At 31.6% G+C, this 22839-nt stretch overlaps 1 protein-coding gene across 2 annotated transcripts in view; it reads right to left on the bottom strand.

Moving 5' to 3' along the window:
- Window positions 1-310: 310 nt before the first annotated feature.
- Window positions 311-22839, bottom strand: part of LOC124365465 (glucose-6-phosphate isomerase) — a 34413-nt gene continuing 11884 nt past the window's right edge. Inside the window, exons 3-12 of one of the 2 annotated variants that reach the window (XM_046821450.1) lie at window positions 20440-20631; window positions 17780-17860; window positions 14789-15004; window positions 13578-13817; window positions 8556-8695; window positions 6296-6479; window positions 6005-6209; window positions 4903-4969; window positions 2990-3106; window positions 311-2349 (exon numbers count right to left, since the gene is read on the bottom strand). In XM_046821450.1, coding sequence (XP_046677406.1) covers window positions 2313-2349; window positions 2990-3106; window positions 4903-4969; window positions 6005-6209; window positions 6296-6479; window positions 8556-8695; window positions 13578-13817; window positions 14789-15004; window positions 17780-17860; window positions 20440-20631 — 1479 coding nt within the window. In that variant the 3' untranslated portion in view covers window positions 311-2312. Of the gene's footprint in view, window positions 3107-4902; window positions 4970-6004; window positions 6210-6295; window positions 6480-8555; window positions 8696-13577; window positions 13818-14788; window positions 15005-17779; window positions 17861-20439; window positions 20632-22839 lie in introns of both variants that reach the window. The other variant, XM_046821455.1, reaches the window with a different exon arrangement.

Below are 22839 nucleotides of genomic sequence, written 5' to 3'. Positions count from 1 at the left end.
CTTGTCTGAGTTACATGTTTCTCTGAGGAGATTCAAGCCTATTACAAAAATATTATCAATTCACAAATTTGCTTTAATCAGTATGAAATATAAAAAAAACTATTCCTATCATAATCAGTTCCTTCAATTTAAAATAGATTTTCTTTAAACTTGGGTCAGAATTTTTTTCCAAGTGTAACAGTATGGCGACTGTAAAAATGGATTTGTGACAATAAAGCATTTTAATTGTTATTATTTTGTTTTCTGGTGTAAGATAGAAAGGAGGGTTGATTTTTTTAAACTTCCAGAGGGTAGAAAAATAAATACAGCATACACTACAAACAGTGATATATTTTAACAATAATTATTATATAACTAATATGCATCTACACAAATAAAATATCCGCACAACCAATTATAATAAAATATAAAAAATAAATCTACTACCTACATGATTTGCAAACAAAGCATTTATTGACCTGAGCAACTAAGTTTAACCTTTCTAACACGTTTAGTTGTAACAATATAATATCAAATAACATACACCTAGGGAAACTAGTGAGTGTTGTAATATAAAACAAGACAAATTCTCTATTGCATCCTGGTGAATAATAAATTAATTATAATACATGTATGAAAACGAGACAGTTCTAAAATACAACACATTGTTAGGCCTATTGTAACACAAAGTTTATCACTGATGCCCAACTATAACAGCTTTTTCAAACTTATGAACAAGATATATAACCACAATATAAGGATTGGTTTGGTTCCAAAAATCCAAAAAAATAAATTGCAAAATGGAATTTATTAATTTTTTGGGTAAATAATATGTAAATTTCCTCTTACAATTATTATAAAATTTGTTCAATGGTCCTTCATTTTTTTTCACTTCTATAACAATACAATTGGTCAACGTCCACAATTAAACATTTGTTTCCTCAGTTTTATCTTTGTTTGACACAGTCTGTAATTTCTGGCCAGTCATTATTTATACAGGGCAACAGGTGTTAATGTGAGGAAACTAAATCTAAATAGCAGAGGTGAATCAAGTCAGAAGCCAAAATCCTAAAATTCTGTGGCCTGAACACTCCCAAAAACATTCACCTTAACTTTCTTAGCTTAAGAAACAGCCTAGCCTTTTTTGTACATACCATTATATGGGAACAAATTGTTAAAATTAGTAACAATGTTTAGAAACTTTTTTGGTAAGGTTTGTCTGAGACCTTTGGTTTGAGGTGTGCAAACATGAATCCTATTTCACCTAAAGAAGACAATAGGATAGGTCCTTTGGATTCCAATAAAAATTACTCATGGAACACACCAAAATCTTTTAAAACTTTTACATTTCTTGAAAACTGCTTGATTAGCACTATTCAAACAAATGTTAAACCCATAGTATTTACCAATTTGTTTAAAAATTAGCATCTTCCAAAAAAATATAGGCTACTACCTTAAAAATCACCCTTATATGCTGCTTTATAACGTTTTAGAATTTCCAAACCATCCTTGTGTTTCTATACTTCATTCATGTGTGTGTGTGTGTGTGTGGGCGCGCATATATATATATATATATATATATATATATATATATATATATACACACACACACACACACACACAGAAAACATCAAAATCTACGAATATACTAATGTTTAAAATAATATGTAACCAATAATGTCATGTATGAAAATAAAACCTGTTTTTAGTCCCATATTTTTATTGTCTCTTACCTCATCAGAATATTTATGTTTGAGAGTCATGTGGAAACAATCAAAAAGGTAAGAATTTTAGAGGGAATTTGTAATGATACGTTCTGATATTATAGTCTTTACTCGGCTATATTAAAGTAAATAGGCATGATGAAAGGCAGAAAGAATAAGGCTGAGAAGGAATATGAGAATATGCCTTTTTGTTAATGAAATGTAAATTATATTTAATTCTTTGCATGAATGAAAAATTATGAAAAGTTAATGATATATTATTCAGCTGTGATTGCTTATTTATTTTTATACATTCCTTATAACACTGTTTAAAAATAAATGTATACATTGTTTATTATAAAAAAGACATTCCTCATTATAGATTGCATCCAGGCACAAACTTCCATTATTTCAGTAAGTATCAACTACTGAAAGTACCCACCTAACAAATATGTATTTTGAAATAAAAATAGAAAGAATTAGTGAAAATATTAAGTAACTAATATTTTCTAAGAAAATTGATGAAATCGTAACAAAAAGATTCTATGTTTAGTGTTAGTAAGTGTTAATAAATTATTTACGAGTGGAATGAAATCAAATCAGCAGATATGTTCAATCTATTGAAGTATGTCATATCTTCTCATGTCGCCTTTTTCTTCCAGTATTCCTACAAAAGTATTGCAATATGAGCAAACTTGCATTTTGTGCAACTATGTATGTATTTACACAAATTTGATATTTGCTTGAATGTTATTATTTTGGATTGCTATGAATCTCCAAGACAAAAAAAGGAGATTTAAGAAGATCTGCTCATAAAATATACTCAGTCTAAAATAAATATAAAACCTTAAATATGAGACTCAGAAAGAACATAGATAGCAGAACATTTAACACTAATACAAACTTGGCAAGTATTTGCAGTTACATTGCTCATTGTAAAAACTCAAGAAATTAAGTTTCTCAAAAGAATTCATATCCACAAAACTGTTGATTTGCAAACACAATTTTGCTAAAAAAAAAAAAAAAAAAAACAATTAAGTATGAGAGCTTTTCATCCAAACAAGGACAATAAATTATTAAATAAATAAAGCACCATCAAACAAAAGCACCAAAATAAAAACAACAATAACCAATCAAATTTAAATACCGTTTAGTCTTCATTTTATTAATTTTATTCTTGCCAACACCAAGTAAATATAAAGAGGACAAAATAAATCAGACTTTTACATGTTCCATTACACACTGGTCGGCAGTGACATAATTATTGACTCGTTCCAGGTGACAGCCAGGTTGACGGTTCAGTTTACCAGTTTTGTTTGATGAAGTTGATGAGTCCGTTGGTTGATGGGTCGTGTGAGCTGACTGGCGATTTGTCTTGCAGCTCAGGTTCAATTGCTTTTGCTAATTGCTTTCCCAGCTCAACACTGAAAAATTTTAATTGTAAATGAAAAGTTTTAAACAAAGACAGAGAATATTTCAATAAAATAAAATAGTGATTTTACAATTACTATTCCCTACCAATTATATTTTGTACAGGGCAAGTAATCAACTAGGAAAACACTAACAGGATTAAGGACATTTGCAATCACTGTGTGTTACAACAGCTAAAACACAGTGTTTCAAGAACTTGAACTGGCTCTCTTCATCAGGTGTCAAACTATAAGACAAGGGATTATGCATGCAAGAAAGTTATCAAAACCATGGTTATATAACCATGCCTTGACTATTGACTATTGACTAATGAATGTGTATTGCAGTAAAATAAAAAATACATTAAAAATATAAAATTTTAGGTTTTTATTACATTTTTTTCTAATATCCGGTAAGCCATACCATTTTACTGAAAGGGTTTACATAAATTATTTTTAAATTTAGTAAAGTATAAATGTAATGCCCGCCCGGCTACGTTGGTATTTAATACCATGGCGGAATTTCATAAAAACTTATACAAAGTACTCATTAGTGTTAATTTGTAAACCTATATCAGAGTTTGCACCCAACACATCACAAGGTTATTGACAAGAACGCAATGACTGGGCCAGTGACATGATATTAAGTACACAGTGCTTGATTATTTGTTTAGAACAAATAGCAAAGACAAAGTTATTATCTAATTTTTACTACAGAATTTATTTGAGACAAATTTAAACCTTTTACATTAATTACACAAAATACATACATAGGGAAACACTGCACTGTTATGAGATTAATAAAACTGAACATTTTGTACAGTTGTTAGTTGTAAAGCTGTACAGTGTTTGCACATAAGGTACTCAAAACTGGTTGACTTCTTTGACATTGTGATAAGTAATTTTTACAGTTGTTTGAGGGAAAACAGAGGAATGGACATGAATACACCCCAAAAAGACAACAAAAAGACATATTTAAAGGTTGTACAGAAAGTAACAGACATTTTCCACCATCTTCGAGCCAGAATTTTCTAACACTTAGTATGCATCCAGTGTCTATCGTACTTTGTAAACAGAGTTTTAAATGAGCACTACAATTGAACTCCTGCCAGTCATGAAGTGCATCTGAGATTAGATTTTTGTTGGAGAAAAATCACAAATCAATTGAAATTTATCACCAGAGTTATGACAGAGATCACATAAAATTTCTTATACAAGGAGAAATATAAAAGATAACATTAAAATCTTACCCTATTTTTGTCTTTTTTAATTTTCAAGTTCAACACTCAAATAAGTACTCAAACAAATTTTCACATAGACAATTTATGCTTGTTTTAAAACATCCGGTTATCCAGATGTCGGCACTTTATACATGTTTTTCAAAGTCTGGTTACCTGGATATGGCACTGAAAGAGCCTAATTGTTGCGTGAAATTAGTAATGGGCTTTCCATTCTTCCCCTTATAGGCCGGGTCATCGACATAGACGTGTCTACAAGGTCAGTAAGGACTCTCTACTAGTACAACATTTTGTTAACTAATTTATTGATCTACTCCAGATTTACATATATCTGGATTAAACACAACTTATTCATGTAGAATCTTGGAGCATTGTAAAAAAAGTTTATTTTACTATCACTGGTATAAATGAATAAAACATTTTCCAGTATAACTTTTATTTTTGCACAAGACCTTTTGGAATCAATGATTCCATCATCAGGCACTTCACAAATTAACAAAAATTTGTTTATTTCAGTGATGGTAAAATAAACAACTTATACATGTTATACCAGTTTATTTTAATAAAACTTACCCCCACTGATCGAATGAGTTTATGTCCCAAATGACTCCCTGGGTGAAGATCTTGTGTTCATAGAGGACTGGAAATAAAGAAAATCATATCTTTATTATTATAAGTCTGTACCAAAAGCATACATTTTTATACTAATGTGATTATTGAAACTGGCATTTTCCCATTTTAGATAAGGAAAACAACTGGACATATTTTGCACTGCTGCTAGTTATGTATTCTAACACCACTTGCATTAATAGCCTGTTACTTATATCAGTAGTAGTAGTAGTTGTAACGACTCGTACCCAATATTGATTTATATTTCAAATAATATTGATCATTAAATTAAACTGATATATAGATATAATAATTTACACACAAATTATGCTTTATTTTTTTTATCAATATTTCATAATCCTTGTAAAAAGTCTTAATATTTGACTGAAGACATAATAATTATTAAATGTAATGCAGTGTTGAGAGTAAGTGAGTAGGACAGCTGCAAGACTGCTGACAATGCAGAGTCAGCACCTGCATGTGCTGGAAAGCAGTCTAGATTAGGCCTCAGACTCGGTAACATGTGATTCTCTGTCGGTCTATTATAATAATTAATAAACCGTGATTTTTATAAGTATAAATTTTTCTGTTAGAGTTCATTTCTTTTCTTTATGGTATTTCCTTATAAATATTCGATAAAAACTAATTTTATTCTTCCAATAGTAATGTATGATAGTAAAATCGATAATACGTAACTTGAAAACGAAAACAAAATATAATATATAATATAACAAACAGCCCAATGAAAACTGGAAACCAACAAATACTTTTAGATTTTTACATTAAAGCTAAAATATGGACTACTGAAAGAAATTCAGCTCCAAATGCCAATTCCATCCTAGTAATAGCTAATGTTGACTTAAATACTTTTACAAGCTTTATATATCCTCTCAATGCATAAACTTCATGCTCAATATTTGTTTTGAAGTTAAGATTTATTGATATATCATACATTTAAGACTCAGACTCTAACCTGTAAAATAACTGGTTGGAATCTGAAAAAAAAGAAAAGAAACAATACCAGTATGCAACATTAGCATGATTATTCAAGATTGTGAGCACTTACCAATGAGAGCTCCCAGTGTAAAGGGTGTAACTTTCTTAACAACAATGGAGTTGCTAGGCCTGTTGCCTTCAAACACTTTATGGGGCAGGATCTTCTCTAGATCATCCTTCGGCACGCCAGCCTTCTCCAGTTCAGCCCTGGCTTCAGCTTCCGACTTGCCCTTGGCCAATGCTTCAGTTTGGGCTAAGAAGTTGGCCAGCAAGATCTGTAAGATTATAAATTTACTCTAGAATCATTCCTTTGCAAAGTATTCCAATTTTTCAGTACTATAAGTAGAAAAATGTTACTGACCTTGTGATGAATCCCACCCTCTATAGGGTTTAGAGTGACAGCCGGGGCTATAAAGTCACAAGGTATCAGCCTGGTGCCCTGGTGTATTAACTGGTAGAAGGCGTGTTGTCCGTTGGTGCCTGGTTCGCCCCATACTATCGGGCCTGTCGAGTAACTGACCTTCTCTCCACTTCTTGTCACATACCTGTATAACATTTGTATTGATACTTGGAAAAACCGACACTACAAGGTAAAAAAGAATAATAAGACAATTCAATCATAAACATCAATCTGCTGATGAGAGACTGAAAAAAGGAAACTAACAATACAGATGAAAATGTCATCATAACTATAAGAGCTAAAATGTCATTATTTATGGTAAAAGGTTAAGTTAACAATATATTATTAATTGTGACATCATTTCATCATTTTTATTTGCCACAAAAATGTACATCAGATGAAAAATTATCGTCAATAACATTATCGTCTTCCTGCATTAGAATACACTTACACAGTCAAAATTATTATAGCTGCTGCTTCAAAGTTCATTTCTTCACAAAATTTTGACATATCACAATCTCTAGATTTGTATTTATTGTTAACGAATATAAAGATTCCACCTCTTATTCGGTTCACTCTAGAAAAATCAGCAGCACTGTAAAACCCATTGGGATATGAACAACCGATCTCATCTCCCAACAACCAATGTTCAGTTAGGCAGACCACTGACAGATTTAAATTTGCCAGGAAACTTAAAAAAAAAATCAAAAGCCTTATTTATTAGCCTCTGAATATTTAAAAACATCACACTAAAGCTATTATACGATTGGTTTACAGAGCCTGCCATATCTGTATAATGAGATGATTCACTAAATACATTGCTCTGTTGGACCAAGAGACAGGACATCAATTAGCTTTACTAATGTTAATGTAACTCACAGCAGCACTCACTTCATCATGAAATACACCATCACCAACCTCTTCAAGAACTGTGCAAGACAAATCAGCACTTATATTTTCAGCCACCCTGTCATTTTCGTTTCAATATCAATGTTCCCGGCATAGATGTTGGTGTTGATGGAGACTGTGAGGAAAAGTCATTCAGTGCTGGTGTTCCCCCGTGTGGATGAGCCCTTTACCTGACTTTCCAATGATCGTTGCAGATTCCGATATTATAGAGAGATTGACATTTCGAACTGTTTAAAACACTCAGAACATAGTAAACGATTTCTTAAATCTCTAGATGCTTTTTCGTCAACAGATACGACCTTAATTGTTTCTCCAGTACGGTGTTGAAGATCTATAAGTCTTTTAGTAAAATTTTCAATTGGAACACTGTCCTGCACACAATCCATTGGCAAGCAAATGAGATGTATGAGATTTTCTGATTTGAAATCTTGTAGAAACTGTTCAAAGCTTGCATTGTAGTCCACTAAATTAGGCTTTTGGTAGTACTTGTCTGTGGTTGGTAGTACTTGTCTGTAGTACTCACAAGACCATAGACGGTTGTTTCTTGAGTATTTTGACAAGTCAGATTGGTGACATTTGGTTAAAAAAAATTACTATCCCCAAATGCAGACCTACTGCCATACGAAGATGTTCTCTCAGGCTGTGAAGCGTTCACCTGTGAGGGATTAGTGGATTAGATTAGTGAATGATTACAAATTACTCTCCCCTGAAAAGGAAAGGTCTTCTGACTACTTACGACTTGTCTGTATTTACAGCATTGACTTTGTGCAGCATGAATGTTGTGCTGTTGAGCTTTTCAGCAGAAAGTATAATTATATAAATTTTAGAGAATATATCTAATTAATTTTGCTAGTTCATCCTCTATTAAGGAAAATATAATTCAGTAATAAGGTGCACTACCATCACAACAGTTTTAATTATATTTGTCTGATAATGACCATGAATTTATAATGAATATCACAGTTGCATGCATGTAAATCACAAAAGTAACTGTTTATTCACACTTGACACCCAGTTTTTAATTGGTTTGGTGTCTTTTCCCATTTGAAGGAGTAAGTGCAAAATCTATCTTTAAGAAAAAACATCTATTTCAGGTACTGAAAAATACCAGTGGAGAGCATGGCTACAATCAAATCCTATAAGCCATTAGTTTGGTGAAATTTCTTTTCAATGAAATTCTTTGCAAGTACTTCATGTTGGCGTCTCCTGCTATAGCAATATCATAAACATGATTTTCACATAAGTATAAAATCCTACAGCTTCAATATTTCTCTTTTTTAAACAATTGTTATCTGACTATTACTTAACTTACTTTCCATTAGACTCCATGTCTCCCTGTTGGAAGTATGCAGCAAACCTATGTAAGTACTGATCATAAGGTAGGAGTGCATGTGTCTCAGCTCCGTAGAAGTTGTGGTACCAAATTCCCAATAGAGCCAGAATAACAGGTGCCTGACAACAATAATGTTTACTATAAAACAAATATACATATGTGAAAACAAATTGATTTCAAATTTGAAAATAAAATATTTTTGTAATACACAAATTTTATTTTACACTAGTTATATTATTAATATATATATTTTTAATTAATTGTTAACTGATAAACAGTTTGTTGATAAGCTTTTTAACAGTCTTTCTCATTCGTTTCAATACAATAATTCACAGTATTTTAAGTAAAAATAACCCAGAAATAAATATTTTAACCCTTTGAGTAAAACAGCGTCGCTAATTTTGACGTTTCATATTTCGATAACATTTTACATAGTACGAGATTATTTTGGCCAAATAACCCGACAGTTGTATTCAATAGGTTCCAAACTATTGATAAATACGTGTTTTATGCTGTTTCTCTACTATTTTACCTGTGAAACTTATGTCGTTAGTGTACTTATCAAAAGACCACTATTTTTGGACAAGTTTTCCTTACCGGGGAAAAAATAAATTTCAGTATTAAAAAGAACAGACTTTCTTTAACCTATTTTGGAATTTACAAGTTATTACGACAATCAATGAAAACAAAAACTAATTTGTCTATCTAACTATGCAAGCCGATTTGGCAATAGGAAATATGACTCATCAAGTATTTATCAATTCATTATGGAAGAAGGAATGCTTAATGAAGTTTACTTTGGTCCTTGATAAGGAAAACTCATCCAAAAATAGTGGGCTGCAATAATACTGAAATACCTATGCGATGATTTTGTCTTCCAGTCATGCGACATAATGGATGAGTACCGTGTTGCGTAACAGCTTTTCTTGTTTATGTGATGATAACCAAGCTTTTGAGTAAATAAAAACTAACTTATACAGTATTTTACCGTATTTCTTGACAAAAGTAATATAGTTATTTGAGTTTTGTCTAAGCGAATAACGTGAATTTTCAGTGTAAATATATTATGGTTATTATTTATTAAATGTAAATTTTTATTTAAATATATTACAAGTATTTGTCACTACATTTACTAATCATATTTATTTGTGTTATATTGATGTTTTATTAGATTTTTGTGACAACTACACTATTACTATGTAAATTCTAAACTCTGACAAATGAAGTAAAATTTATGAAATGTTGGTACCGAGCAGCATTTTGTTTATACATATAATGCCATGTTTTTTTCATACTAGGATAATATATTATGCATGGGTTTTATTTCGAGTTATATGACCTTTATCATGGTATAAAGAAAACAAATCTTAAAAATACCATATACAATCACATTATGTTGAAACTTTACTTTTTATAAAAAATGTAAAAACTTTTATTATAAATACTGAAATTTTTATAAAGCAAATTTGGTTTGTAACAATATGTATCATATTCTGCATTTAATAAGAAAAACAACAACAACAAAATTATAAAAAACAACAGCTTTTATCCCAAAAGCTTACAAATATGCAAAAAGCAGCCTGGCACTTTATGCATATGCCTTGGGAAAATACCTGTGGCACTGAAAGAGTTAACCCTTTTAGTGCCAGACAAAAAATCAAAAGTTGGTCTGAGAAATGCCAGTGATTTTTCACATAATCCTACTGAAGGATGCCAGGCCTATTTCAGCCGTTTTGCAGTGTTTTACTAAAAAAATTGTAAAAATTACAAATATTGAGATATTTTCCAAATTTTTTCATTGTTTTGCAGTAAAATAAATTTCCTTATAAAAAACTATAAAGCAAATTATATTTCTAAATGTAATTAACTTAAAAAAGTTTTAAAAAGTAGATATTTTACTTACAGTTTTTATATTTTTCCAGTTTCACATGAAAAATAGTACTTTAAAAAAATTATTTCACTATAACACAATACTATCACTTGAAAGAGGAATTAAAACTGAATACACACATAAAAAGTTTTGATTAATATTTCAAAAACCAAAAAAATCATGTTAATTTTTTTATAAAGTTACATTTTCACTTTTTTGTGTTATTTACACTATTTAGCTTCTTTATAAAGCTTATAATATTTTCCGGTACTTTGGGATTATACCGACCACACCAGTATGAAGAACACAAAAATATAAATTTATAGAAACAAACATGATAGAACGAAAAAACAACTCTGTAATTACAAAATTACAAGCATTTCCAGGTATTGTGATCGGTATTGTTGTCGCTGTTATCTTATCTTTCTCGAGAATCCCGATTACGGCAGGCCGCGCGGCATCACATGATTTGCACGGTACATAATTGCCTTTCCTTGCAGACTTTCCAATTACCTGTCTGTCAATGGAATTTTACATGACCATCAATATGGCTTTCGTGAGGGATTGTCTACAGTCAATGCAATTTTTAGTCTTCTAACTGAGGTATCAAACTCATTGGATAACAGGAATCACGTGTTTGGCCTATTTTTGGATCTTACGAAGACTTTCGACGTTGTGGATCACGGGTTGTTGCTCAGAAAACTTGAAAACTTGGGTATTAGAGGGAAAGCTTTTGATTGGATTGCTTCTTATCTCCTGAACCGTAGACAGATTGTTGAAATTCCTTTTATTGATGATACAGGGTGCTTAAGAAAACAATTTTCTGAGGAGCGAGAAGTACGCACTGGAGTTCCCCAAGGCTCCGTACTTGGTCCTTTATTATTTTTACTATTCATAAATGACATCCATCGAAGCGTGAAAGGTTCCAAGTTGTTTTTGTTTGCTGATGATACCTCCTTGGTCATCTCTGGTTGCAATCGAGCCGAGCTTGAAATCCAAACCTTTGTTCAGGCCAGTAATTTGCTGCAGTGGTTGGGTGAAAACTCTCTGTTTGTAAATACATCTAAAACCAATTTTCTTGATTTTGGAATTAGAAAGTCTGCTAAAACGTTGATTGAATCTCAAAACATTATGATTGGAGAGTCAGAAATGTGTCCTTCTTTGAATGTTAATTATCTTGGAATTGTTTTGGATGATCAGCTAAACTTTTTTAGTCACATTGATAAAGTCACGAAAAAACTAAGCAGCTGCATATTTTTGATGTATAGACTATCTTGTTTTGCTAGTGAGGAAATTCTTTTGCTTACTTACTATGGCTGTTTTTATCCTTACCTTTGCTATGGAGTCTCTATATGGGGATACGAGAGTAAAAAAACTCAATATGTTTTTCGTCTCCAGAAAAGAGCTATATGGATTATTTTCAAGTTGAGTCGTTCCCAGTCTTGTAGAGGTTTCTTTCGCAGTAATAATATCCTTACGTTCCCATCCATTTATATGCTTCAGTGTCTTTCTTTTTACAAAAAGTATCCCCACCTTTTTTCAGTCAACGTTAATCCAGCCCATAATTACTCCTTAAGAAAAAGAAACAACCTAATCCTACCCTGCCATAAAACATCTTTTTTTGAAAAACAAAGTCTTTACTCCTGCATCCGCCTTTTTAACTCTTTGCCATCCTGCTTGAAAATTGTTGTGGACGATAGGGAATTTCAAAATAGTCTGAAAAAATTTCTTATTTCGAGAGAATATTACAGTGTCCGGGAATACGTTGAGGATAATAAATTGTAGATCACTCCTGTTATATTGATTTGGTCTTGTTGTGTTTGATCTGTCAGTAGTCTATACTTTAAGTTAGGATATTATAATTTTCTTGACGAATGCCTATGCATGTTATGTTTTTGGCAATAAATGAATTGATTGATTGATTGATTGATTTCCATTACAATTCAATTTATATTTCTGATCAGCCCCTCTAGAATTTGATATTTTACTGATAGGTACTATCTCGAGGGATGTTTTTCTTTCGTTGATATCAGCGCGGGACAGCACCTAAGGTGCTGCCGAAGCCCGCGCTGATGGCCGGAGGCACTCGCATTTTGGGTGGCGGAATGTGATCAAGAATAAAAACAAGTTTTGAGTGTTTTTTCAATAAAGAGTTTAGTTTTAGTTTGGTAATGTTTGTTTTTGTTGAATTTTTGTGTTTGGAGAAATGTAGAGGTAAAACACGGAAGTACAACAAAGCGACGCGACTCTGCAATCACGTTATCTACTAGACCGCTTGACTTTGACCTCTGTCTGAGGATGGGGAGGGGTTTGTGATAAGGCAATTCCTGTTTTATATTGACAAAATATTGTTTTATGCTAATCTAGTAATCAGTAGAAGCAAAACGTCAAATAACGATTCATGTCTGGGTTAGTCGGTATAATCCCAAAGTCCCTATTTTCCACTATGAAACCATTAAAAACTGTCTGAAACTACTTTCTACTTAAAAAATAATGTACACTTTGTAAAATATCAACAACAAAATTTACACACTTTTGTACATAGGTATTATAGTTAGGCGGTAATACAAATATGGTGAGGCAAACATAAGGGATGCAATCCTTTTTTACAGCGTTTGCACACAAATGTGGTTTTCATTTTATTGAAGTTTACTTTTTATGTTAGTAAAACATTGTTAGTAAACTATTTATCAACAAACAAACACTGTGGAAGCAGCAAAACAAACAACCAAACACAGAGGTTAGACGTGAACTATCAGCTGACACAACTTTGTCTGATGCAACAACCACGGCCATTTCTATCATGGCTAAACACCTGACTAACCTTACGATATTACTATTATTATTTTTTTAAATGTAGATTGGTTCATTCTGATTGTTTGTATACCAACAAATTTAGAACAAGTTAAAAAATTATTGCGGTATGACTTTTACTCCGAACGTCCGTATATACGGACGTCGGCACTAAAAGGGTTAAACTGATAAATTTGTGAAGTGTTCTGAATCTATATAATTTAGCAGATACACAGTATTAGAGTTTAGCTGATGATATTGTACACAGCCACTTTTGATAATGGTATATTTTGTCAATACGCAAACAATACATTACAAACTATATAATATGGACTTACATTTTTGTTTAGTGGAGCCGTCTGGAAATGGTTGTCCATGAAGTGAGCCCCCTCTAGGAGATTCTCGAAGTTGTCAAAGCCAATGTGAAGAGCGATGGACAGTCCGATAGCAGACCAGAGGGAATAACGTCCACCCACCCAGTCCCAGAAACCAAACATGTTGGCTTCATCAATACCAAACTCTGTCACTTTCGCTTTGTTGGTGGACAGGGCAACAAAGTGCTTGCTAACGGCAGCTGGCTACAAAATTTTCAAATCATAATTTCTTCCCTCTTAAAAAGTTTTTAAATACCAAGATTTTATAATCCGACAGAGTAAAACTTACTTCAAAGAGAATTTAAATTATATTTTAAATCTTATGTTTCAGTTATTTATTGCATTTTCCATTCAAATCCAAAATATCTTTTTACAACTTATAGCTTCTAGATCATAGCTTCTGAGTGGATACATGGCTTATAAGTAAAAAAGCATTTCGCATGATGTCAAATAACAGCACTAAGTATAAACCTATAGTTCTCCATTTTATACACAAATGTGAAATCCCTAATTGTTAACATATTTTAGTTAAATCAAAACATTGTTTGTCATGACATTGGTAGCTGTTACTATTGGGCTGTGAGGAAAACTACATCAAAGGAAATATAAATTTGATGCAGAACAGTTTACATAGGTTGATATATATGGTTTACATGTAATTTCCAAACATAACATTAAAAAACACTCAATTTCTCATTATGAAACATTTGCTTTGATTCTGACCACACAATTACCACTTCATACAATTACCAAGAACCATGTGAAGATGTTGAAATAACTAAGTATATTATCAATATTAATCAAGATTATAAGAATTGAAGACGAGTGTGACACATGAAGTCGGTGAGTGAGGTTTTGATTTGACGGTTCTAGATAAGACTAATTTTTTCTTGAAAAAGTTGTCATTCATTATATACCATTACCATACCAAGGTTATAGTACACTTTCATGTAGTGCCTAAACCATGGGGATTTCGGTTAAAGCTGTACTACTAACTTGCTCAAATACAGTTTCCAGCATCAAATTTGCTAGCTTATTGAAAATGATTTTGGCCATATTAACAGTTTACACGAGAAACAATATTACTAATTATACTAATATATACAATACAATATTACTAATATTAATATATACTGTAGCTTGTTAAATCAACCAACACAGTATAATTTACTCACGTTCTTGGCTGCCTGGAGGAACCAACTTTTGGCAGAATTGGCGTTGGTGATGGTCTCCTGTGTGGTGAACGTCTTGCTGGCGATGATGAAAAGGGTAGTCTCTGGACTGACCTTCTTGAGTGTTTCTGCCATGTGCGTTCCGTCGATGTTCGACACAAAGTGGACGCGTGGCCCCTTGGCATAATGCTTCAGAGCTTCTGTCACCATAAGCGGACCCTACTCAGTAACCAATGGAATACAGTGATATTATGTTCCACATTTATCTTGCAACACTCTTTTTAAATATGTAATTTTCATAATTTGTTGAATTCCAAACTTATGAATAGCTATCTTACTAGAATAAATCTTTCAGAATAAATGCATTTGAAATCATTTTAGATAAGATAAAACCACAAATTATAATATTAACAGAATATGACACAAAAGAAGAAGAAATAGAATGAATTAATATTATTAACTACACAGTAAAAGCTCATTTTTCAAGAAAAAACAAATCAAAAGGAAGTGAAATGATATTGGTGGAGGAAGGATATGAGTTGAACTGGATGACTGTGTCAAAGTCTTTTACCTGCAAGGGTAATTGAAGAGAGGTAATATATGTAGCTCTAATACCCCTAAAATTAAAACTACATACCAACTATACAATATTGGTATGTATAGATCACCAAATTTGGATATTAACACTCCAAAACAGAATGTTAAAGGACCCAACAATATTTTGTGATTCATCCTGTATTGAAAAGAAAAACGGCACAAATTTTCTAGGGATATAAATCATAATCTAAATTGGGACGAACTTGTTCATAAGCTCTTATTATAATAAATTCCTGTGTATATGCACTAACAAGAATTGAGTTATTACTATGACCTAAAAACCTTTATTTCGCTTATGTTTTTTCTCATGTTTCCTTTTGCATTGCAGTGTATGGTTCAACCAAATAAATAAATATGGATTATATTTTAAAACAACAAAAAAAGGCAATACAGATCATTCTAAAGCTAAAACATAATGATTCAGCTAAAGAACACTTTAAATATTTGAAAACTTTCACTGTTTATAGTCAATACATTTTTAATCCATCGTTACAGAGAAAGAAACAAAAATCTAACTTACATTTTAAGACTTCTAGTCATCATCCTTACAACACTAGAGCAAAATACAAGATTACCCCGACTCATAGGCAAAAGTTTTTTGAAAAAACCTACATATATTGGGAATAAATTTTTTTAAATATATACCACAAAACATAAAAACTAAAAATGGCTTAAAGTTCAAAAAATGCTCAAGATTATTTAATCAATAGGAGGAACTATTCACCTCTCTCTGTAATTTTAAATTGTATTTTATGAATTGGGATTGTGAATATTAATTTCAATTGCAATTATTTTTATTTTAGTAGTATACAGATTTTTGACGCTCTTCAATGTATACCATGTACATAAAAAGAATAAAGAATTTTGAATTAAACTTTAATAATTGATTCTATTGTAAGTACATTACTTTATGAAATTATACTTATTATTACCTGCATGTAACTGATTTATTTTATTTTCTAACTTTACCATGTTGTAAATGTTTTATTTGCTGGTGTTGATTAAAGTAAAATAAAATCTTATCAAATAAATCAAAAATGACCAACCAGCTATTTTTTTGGAGCAACATGTCACCATAAAAGGTTAAATTATTCTCATAATTAATTATAATATTACTCCTATTCTGCACAAATTGTAGTTTGATTTGTGTAAACTTTTGATGTGTATAATATTCTGATAAACAGCTATTCTTCAACTTTTTAGATTACACAGAAGTAGTTGGAAGAAATGTAATGTTATTTGCCTTATATTAAAATTTAAATGATTTATGAAAGTCTTACAAAGTGTTTAAAAGTGGTTGGAATTAATTCAACTTTTATATAGATTTAATTATCATGCAATCCTTTGTAAACACAAAGAAATTTTAAGAAATACTTGTCTGCCTAACTTGTGATATCTGTAGTTTAACTTTTAACTCTGAAACATAATTAAAACTAGCAATAAATTACACTGTATCAGATAATTAATGTATCTTTACTAAGTAACCTTTTACCTACCAAACATCTGACCTGAGACAAATGATATCTAAAAAATAAACAATAAAAAGTTTGTAACAGTTTTAAAAGCCAGCACTATTGGTTATAGTTGCAATATATCCAGACTTTAACATCCAAAGTCTTTTTTGTTTGTCTGGCTATAATTACCTCCATTCGACCTTTTGACCTCTTGACACTGCTCTTTAACCAAGTTACTACAACTATGTTCATTTAGTTTTGCTACAGTATGTATCATTGGAAAACTGTAGTCACCTAGTCATTCCATATAAATTAGTTGACTAACAGACTTTTGTACAAGTCAGTTGAAAGCCAATTTCAATAGATAAAAATTAGAAATATGTAAAAGTCATCATATTTCATGGTATTATGTTACTAATACATAAGTGGCTTTGAAACAGAATAGGTAATGAAGCAAATAAATGCCATTAATCAATTTTAAAAAAAATTATATCTCACTGCATGAATAAGTTGTGCGGAGTACAAAGGTCAATAAAAAGAAAACTTACAAAATGTACTTTTGTAGCTGTGTAACTACTCACTGTTGTCCTGGACCATCTTTTTTGTGTTATGTAGTGGTGATTTTGGTTGTGTTTCTATGTTTTAGTTTCCAGTTATGAACAAAACACAAGTTCTTAGGTTTGAATTTTCTGCATGTTACCATGATACTCGTAGTGTTTTTAAACTGAAGAAAAGAAAGCACGTACTATTTCATGAATTAATATGTTTCAATAATTCTGTTATAGATAACAATGGCTAATTTGTAACCCTTTGTTACCCTTTTTAAAATGTTTTATCCCTACTTAGAATTTTATTAGAGTACAGTTTTTATTCTCCTCTATCACTGTTAATTACTACATATTAAATAAAATGAAAATTGTAATTTTTCAGTTAATAAACTTACCAGATCTGAGCCACCTATGCCAATGTTGACCACATCTTCTATTGCCTTTCCTGAGTAGCCTTTCCACTGCTTTGATATCACCTGTACAAAAAGTTAAAATAAACCCATGAATTTGTTCCTGAACCCTCAACTCTCAGAAGCACACCCTGAAGATCTCAATACAACTTTCTACCAGGCCTCCAATAGTCATATGACTTTTTTTATTTATTTTGTTCTTAATCTTGTTAGACAATTTAAAGGAATTTAAAAAATTGCATTTGGCATTATAACATAAATTTTATTTCTTTCAAAAGTAATCTCCAGAAAACTACTAAAGAGGTAATACAGATTGTTATGGCCAGAATCAGAACACATAGTAATAACCCAGTACATAACATTTTATAATTTATTAACCCTTAGAGCACTAAAGAAAATTTTGTCTTGGTTTGATTAGCGTGCATTTATAATAACTCTTGTTTTTGCCAAAGTTAAATTTATTTTCTATTTCTTGATAGAAGAAATTACAAACAAATTAAAAGAAAAACTCTACCAGTTTTACATGTACACATGGTACATGCCATGCCTCGATTGATTTTCATGACACGCAATTCAATTTGCTTCCCTACGGTCATATATAAATAAATTTACACATTCACTGCATTTTCGTGAATTATAATGTACACAACAAACTAAAATAAAACAAAATTCCTGTATGCTATGTCCACAATTACGATGGAATGGACATATCCATACACCATGCTTTAATTGTTAATAAGTTTGGTGATTGATGAAATGATGACTTTTTGTGATTAACTTGAGACTATAGATTAAATCACCAGCAATGGGTGGATGGATAGGTGGCCTACTTATAAAGAGAGGGTCATTCAATGGTCACATCACAAGTTATCTTCAATGACTGAATAATACTTAAGTACAAAAAACCCGTTTGTAATGTGGTTACTACCGCTCGGCAGATCCAAAACAATTGGTCAGCCGATTTAAATTGTCCAATACATTTTACGTAATTGGGGGGGAGGAGGCTTGCCACGGCACAGTAGTAGAACTAACCAAGATAACTCACTACACTTGTGAAGGTAACCTTAGATCAACTGGCATCAGATGTTGCTCACGAACATAATATGTTGATTTTCATTCACAATTTCACGAACCACCTCGCATAAAATACAATGTTTTGAGAATAATCAGTTCTTGATTCAAGAAGCTGTCAAATTATGTCTTGATTTTATAAGTTCTTGGAGATAGAAAAAGTATTTTTGAAATTTTCCCGGTTCTCAGAAAAATTTCCGGTTTCCCGGTCGGGTGGCCACCCTGATATTGTTACTCATTCTCAGTTGCAGAAATAATATGGTTGTGAATTTTCATTCACCATTCACAAACTTTCATTTTATTATACAATTTCATTAACCCTAGAGCTGGTACGAAACGAATTTTCGTCGCCAAAGGCCCGTCCGATTTGGCAACGACGAATATTCGTCGCCAAAGTAGACTTGTACAGTTGTTGAAATTTTAGGCAATTAAGGTCATATAAATTATTTTTATTTGATATATTCTGGAACAGCATTAACTATAGTACCAATTTACTGTTCTTACTTCGATTATTGTCTTCTTTGTTTACCGTAAAACATCGATCTCTATGGACAGCTGACGTGAACGTAGTACGGGTCAACCACATTGTTGTGAAACTGTAAACAAGTGCCGGGTTTTGTGTTGGAGGTTACGAATCCAATAGTATTTGTGGAAATTGTATTTTATAGTGTTTTAGTGTTGTTATTATTGTTTTTTTAGCTTTCTTAGGTTATAGTTTTAGTATGGGTGAAGAATTTTGAGACCGATAAATCTAGTGACGCTGAGTGAAAAATGAAACTTTGTATATATTGTACATATTATGTAAATAAGGTAAGATTAAAATGTATTATTTTATTTTATTTTTGTTTTATCTGTCATACTTATATAAGTAAAAATGCAGTCATGAGATTATGTTTACCTACGAAAAATAATATTTATTTAGAAATCTACGCATTTTTGAAAATAAGTAAATACGCGTGATTTTTCATACAAAACCCTGTAACACATACGTTTTGAGGTAAAAGTTACAATAATTATATATTTTTGGAATCAGGACAACATTTTGAATAAGTTATACATTTACAGTTTTGATGTAAAGCTTATTGCTAAGCAGTTACACAACGGAATATTTACAAAAATAATGTCCAAAAAAATGTTCTCTTACATTTTGTAAAAAAAACAAAAATATGTTTCCATGGAAACAATAAGATATTGTTATTATAATGCTCTCCGTATAGTTGTGAATACATTGACATATAATAGTTTATATTTGGACTAACAGTTATGAAATGTGATACATTATAAGAAACGTCTGCGAGGCTGTTAAAATAGAGCCGCCAGTACAGAGTGACACCATTGTCAGTTCTAAGGTTAAATGATAGGTATTCCAAAAATACTGTTAACATAATAATTACAATTACATGAAATAAATAATTTTTTTTTATTTCATCAATTCTTTAAAATATATACCTGTGTAGTATTAAATTGCATGCTTTCATGCTACTCTTGCTTTGAAATGGAATTTGTTATAGTCTTCAGAAAGTAATTTTAAAACAGATAAAAGTGAAAGTTAGCGAAATTTGCTGAGATGTTACCTGTTGGCAGAACTCTTTCATGTGTTGCAGCACCCCATTGACTTCAGGCATGACATCCTTGCCACCGACCAGGATGGGCTTATTGCTGCGGTTACGCAAGGCTGTGTGCAGCACTGCGCGATGCTCTGTGAAGTTAATTTCGGCTCCAGAGAACATTGCATCCCGTGCCGCCTCCACCTTCCGAGCACGAGCCTACAAAACAGAGCAACTCATAGTTGTATATGATCTAAGAAATTGTGATCATGTGCCAAATTGTTTTCAACTGGTGTTATTATAATTTAATGGTTTTATAACACTTAAAATCTATCATCATGATATAATAGTAAATACCTTATAAAACATAAAATAACACAAATCGATTAGTAAAAAAAAATTGTAAACATAAGAAAATGCAAAAAGGATGATTTGGACCTGGTACATTTATACAAGAATACACTGTACCCATCAAATTCCACCCAAGGCAAACTACCATTAATTTAAGATGGACCCTCCCACCAGCTTTACCACAGATAAGTGACTCTTATATAAATGTGCACCAGGATGATACCAAGGTTTGAAATACGGATTGAAAATTGAAAACAATGATTTTGTTTGTTTACAATGAAGGATGTAATGTTGCACCATAATATATTTGAACCCACGATATAACAGGTCTGGTGCAGTGGGGAGGAGAGTTTAAGTTTGAAAATGGTGACATATTGTGATTACAATCACAGATTTTACTGATGTTGAGAAAAAGTTGAAACCAATAAATATTTCTGTCAATCCTTCAGTTAGAACCTCATTGAGCTGAAGTTTTATAATAGCATAATTGTTTACTTATATAATTGAAACATACACAATTTTTGTCCTATAATCCAATTGTTTAAGCTTAATCGTGACTGGTGTATTTAACTGGTATAGTTAAAGCAAGTTGCTAAAGTCCAATCACCATGACTTCCTTTATCATGACTCTGCTTCGTGTTGCCATCACGTTGCATTTCTGAACTTTTCTGAACTTCTAACTATATAATCTACTCACAGTATATAGGAATATAGATATTGTTACCTAATGTTATTCTGCCTTATGCTGGTAAGTAGGACAGAATGTTTTCTAGATACATCGACATCCATTGACAATGTAATTCAAGTTCCTTCGCACTTGTGTTGGTTGGTTGCTCACATAATTATTAAAATGGTTAGAAACTTGCTATAACTAACGTTTACTAAAGATTCTATTTTTATAGTTTTTACACTAGTTTGCTCTTTATGTACTACTAACTGTTTCCCATGGCTTTGCACGCTTTTCGTAAGCTTTGCCTGTGTATGAGCACTTCTGGTTCAAGTGAATTATATTTCCAACGCCGTAGATTTTGCCTTGATGTCACGACCATGAAATCTGTCAAAAGTGTTTTGTACATGTACGAGTTCAACTCGAAATTTATTTAAAAGACAAATATACATCATAACACAGTGCCTTCAAATAGTGTTTGGCAGTTTAATATACAGGGTGTCTCACGAAGAGGTTTAAAAGTGTGATTTTATATTACTTGCCCATTTATGCACCAAACATTTTCAAACTCTACACAATTCATTGAATAGGTTTTTAAAATGTTCTGCGAAAATTTCAGCAATTGTTGAAACAAAATAGTGACATATTGAAAATTTTACCATTTTGCTTCCTATAAAAATTAATTTTTTGAATTACCTGATTTGGTTATTGCATTGCAGTTTTAAAGAACAGCTGATTAATAATGCTCATTGTTGAAAACAGCTGTTTGATTTAATAATATTGCTTGTGCTATAAAAACATAAACTAATGTCCCTCATTACAGTTTTACTGATATTGAAGTGTGAGAAATGGCTTTTAATGTTGAACAAAAAGTGAAGTGTTGTGTGTGGGCTATTGCTTTTGGCAACATTACAGAAGCAATTAGGCAATTTCAGGTTGCCTACCCAGGAGTTGAACTACCTAGCAATCCAACAATAACTAAGTGGAAAAATCTTTTGTTAGGAACTGAAAGTGTTACAAAAAAGTACTCTAGAGGATCAAATGAGGAAAGAGAAGTACCATCAATGCTCCGCTCTCCCGGTAAACCGAAATCACTAATGAAGGTTGAACTTGAAACTGGTGTTCCAAAGTCTTCAGTACACAGAATAATTAAGAAAAACAAAATTAAATTTTACAAAAGTCACCTAGTCCATAATCTCCTTGAAGATGATCCGGACAGGAGAGTGGAATTTTGTTCTCGTATCATTGAGTTTCATGAGCTAGATCCTAATTGGCATACTCAAATTGTTTTTTCAGACGAGTCCACTTTCTACGGCAATGGTCGTGAAAATAGGCATAATTGTAATTATTACAACACTGGCAATCTACACATTTTTGAACAGACCCTTACTTAAATCAAAAGGAATTAC

This window comes from Homalodisca vitripennis, chromosome 1 (genome assembly GCF_021130785.1).
Source record: "Homalodisca vitripennis isolate AUS2020 chromosome 1, UT_GWSS_2.1, whole genome shotgun sequence".
NCBI classification, from domain to species: Eukaryota; Metazoa; Arthropoda; class Insecta; order Hemiptera; family Cicadellidae; genus Homalodisca; species Homalodisca vitripennis.
Note: the sequence above shows the minus strand (reverse complement) of the source record. Positions and strands in the feature narration are given on the sequence as shown.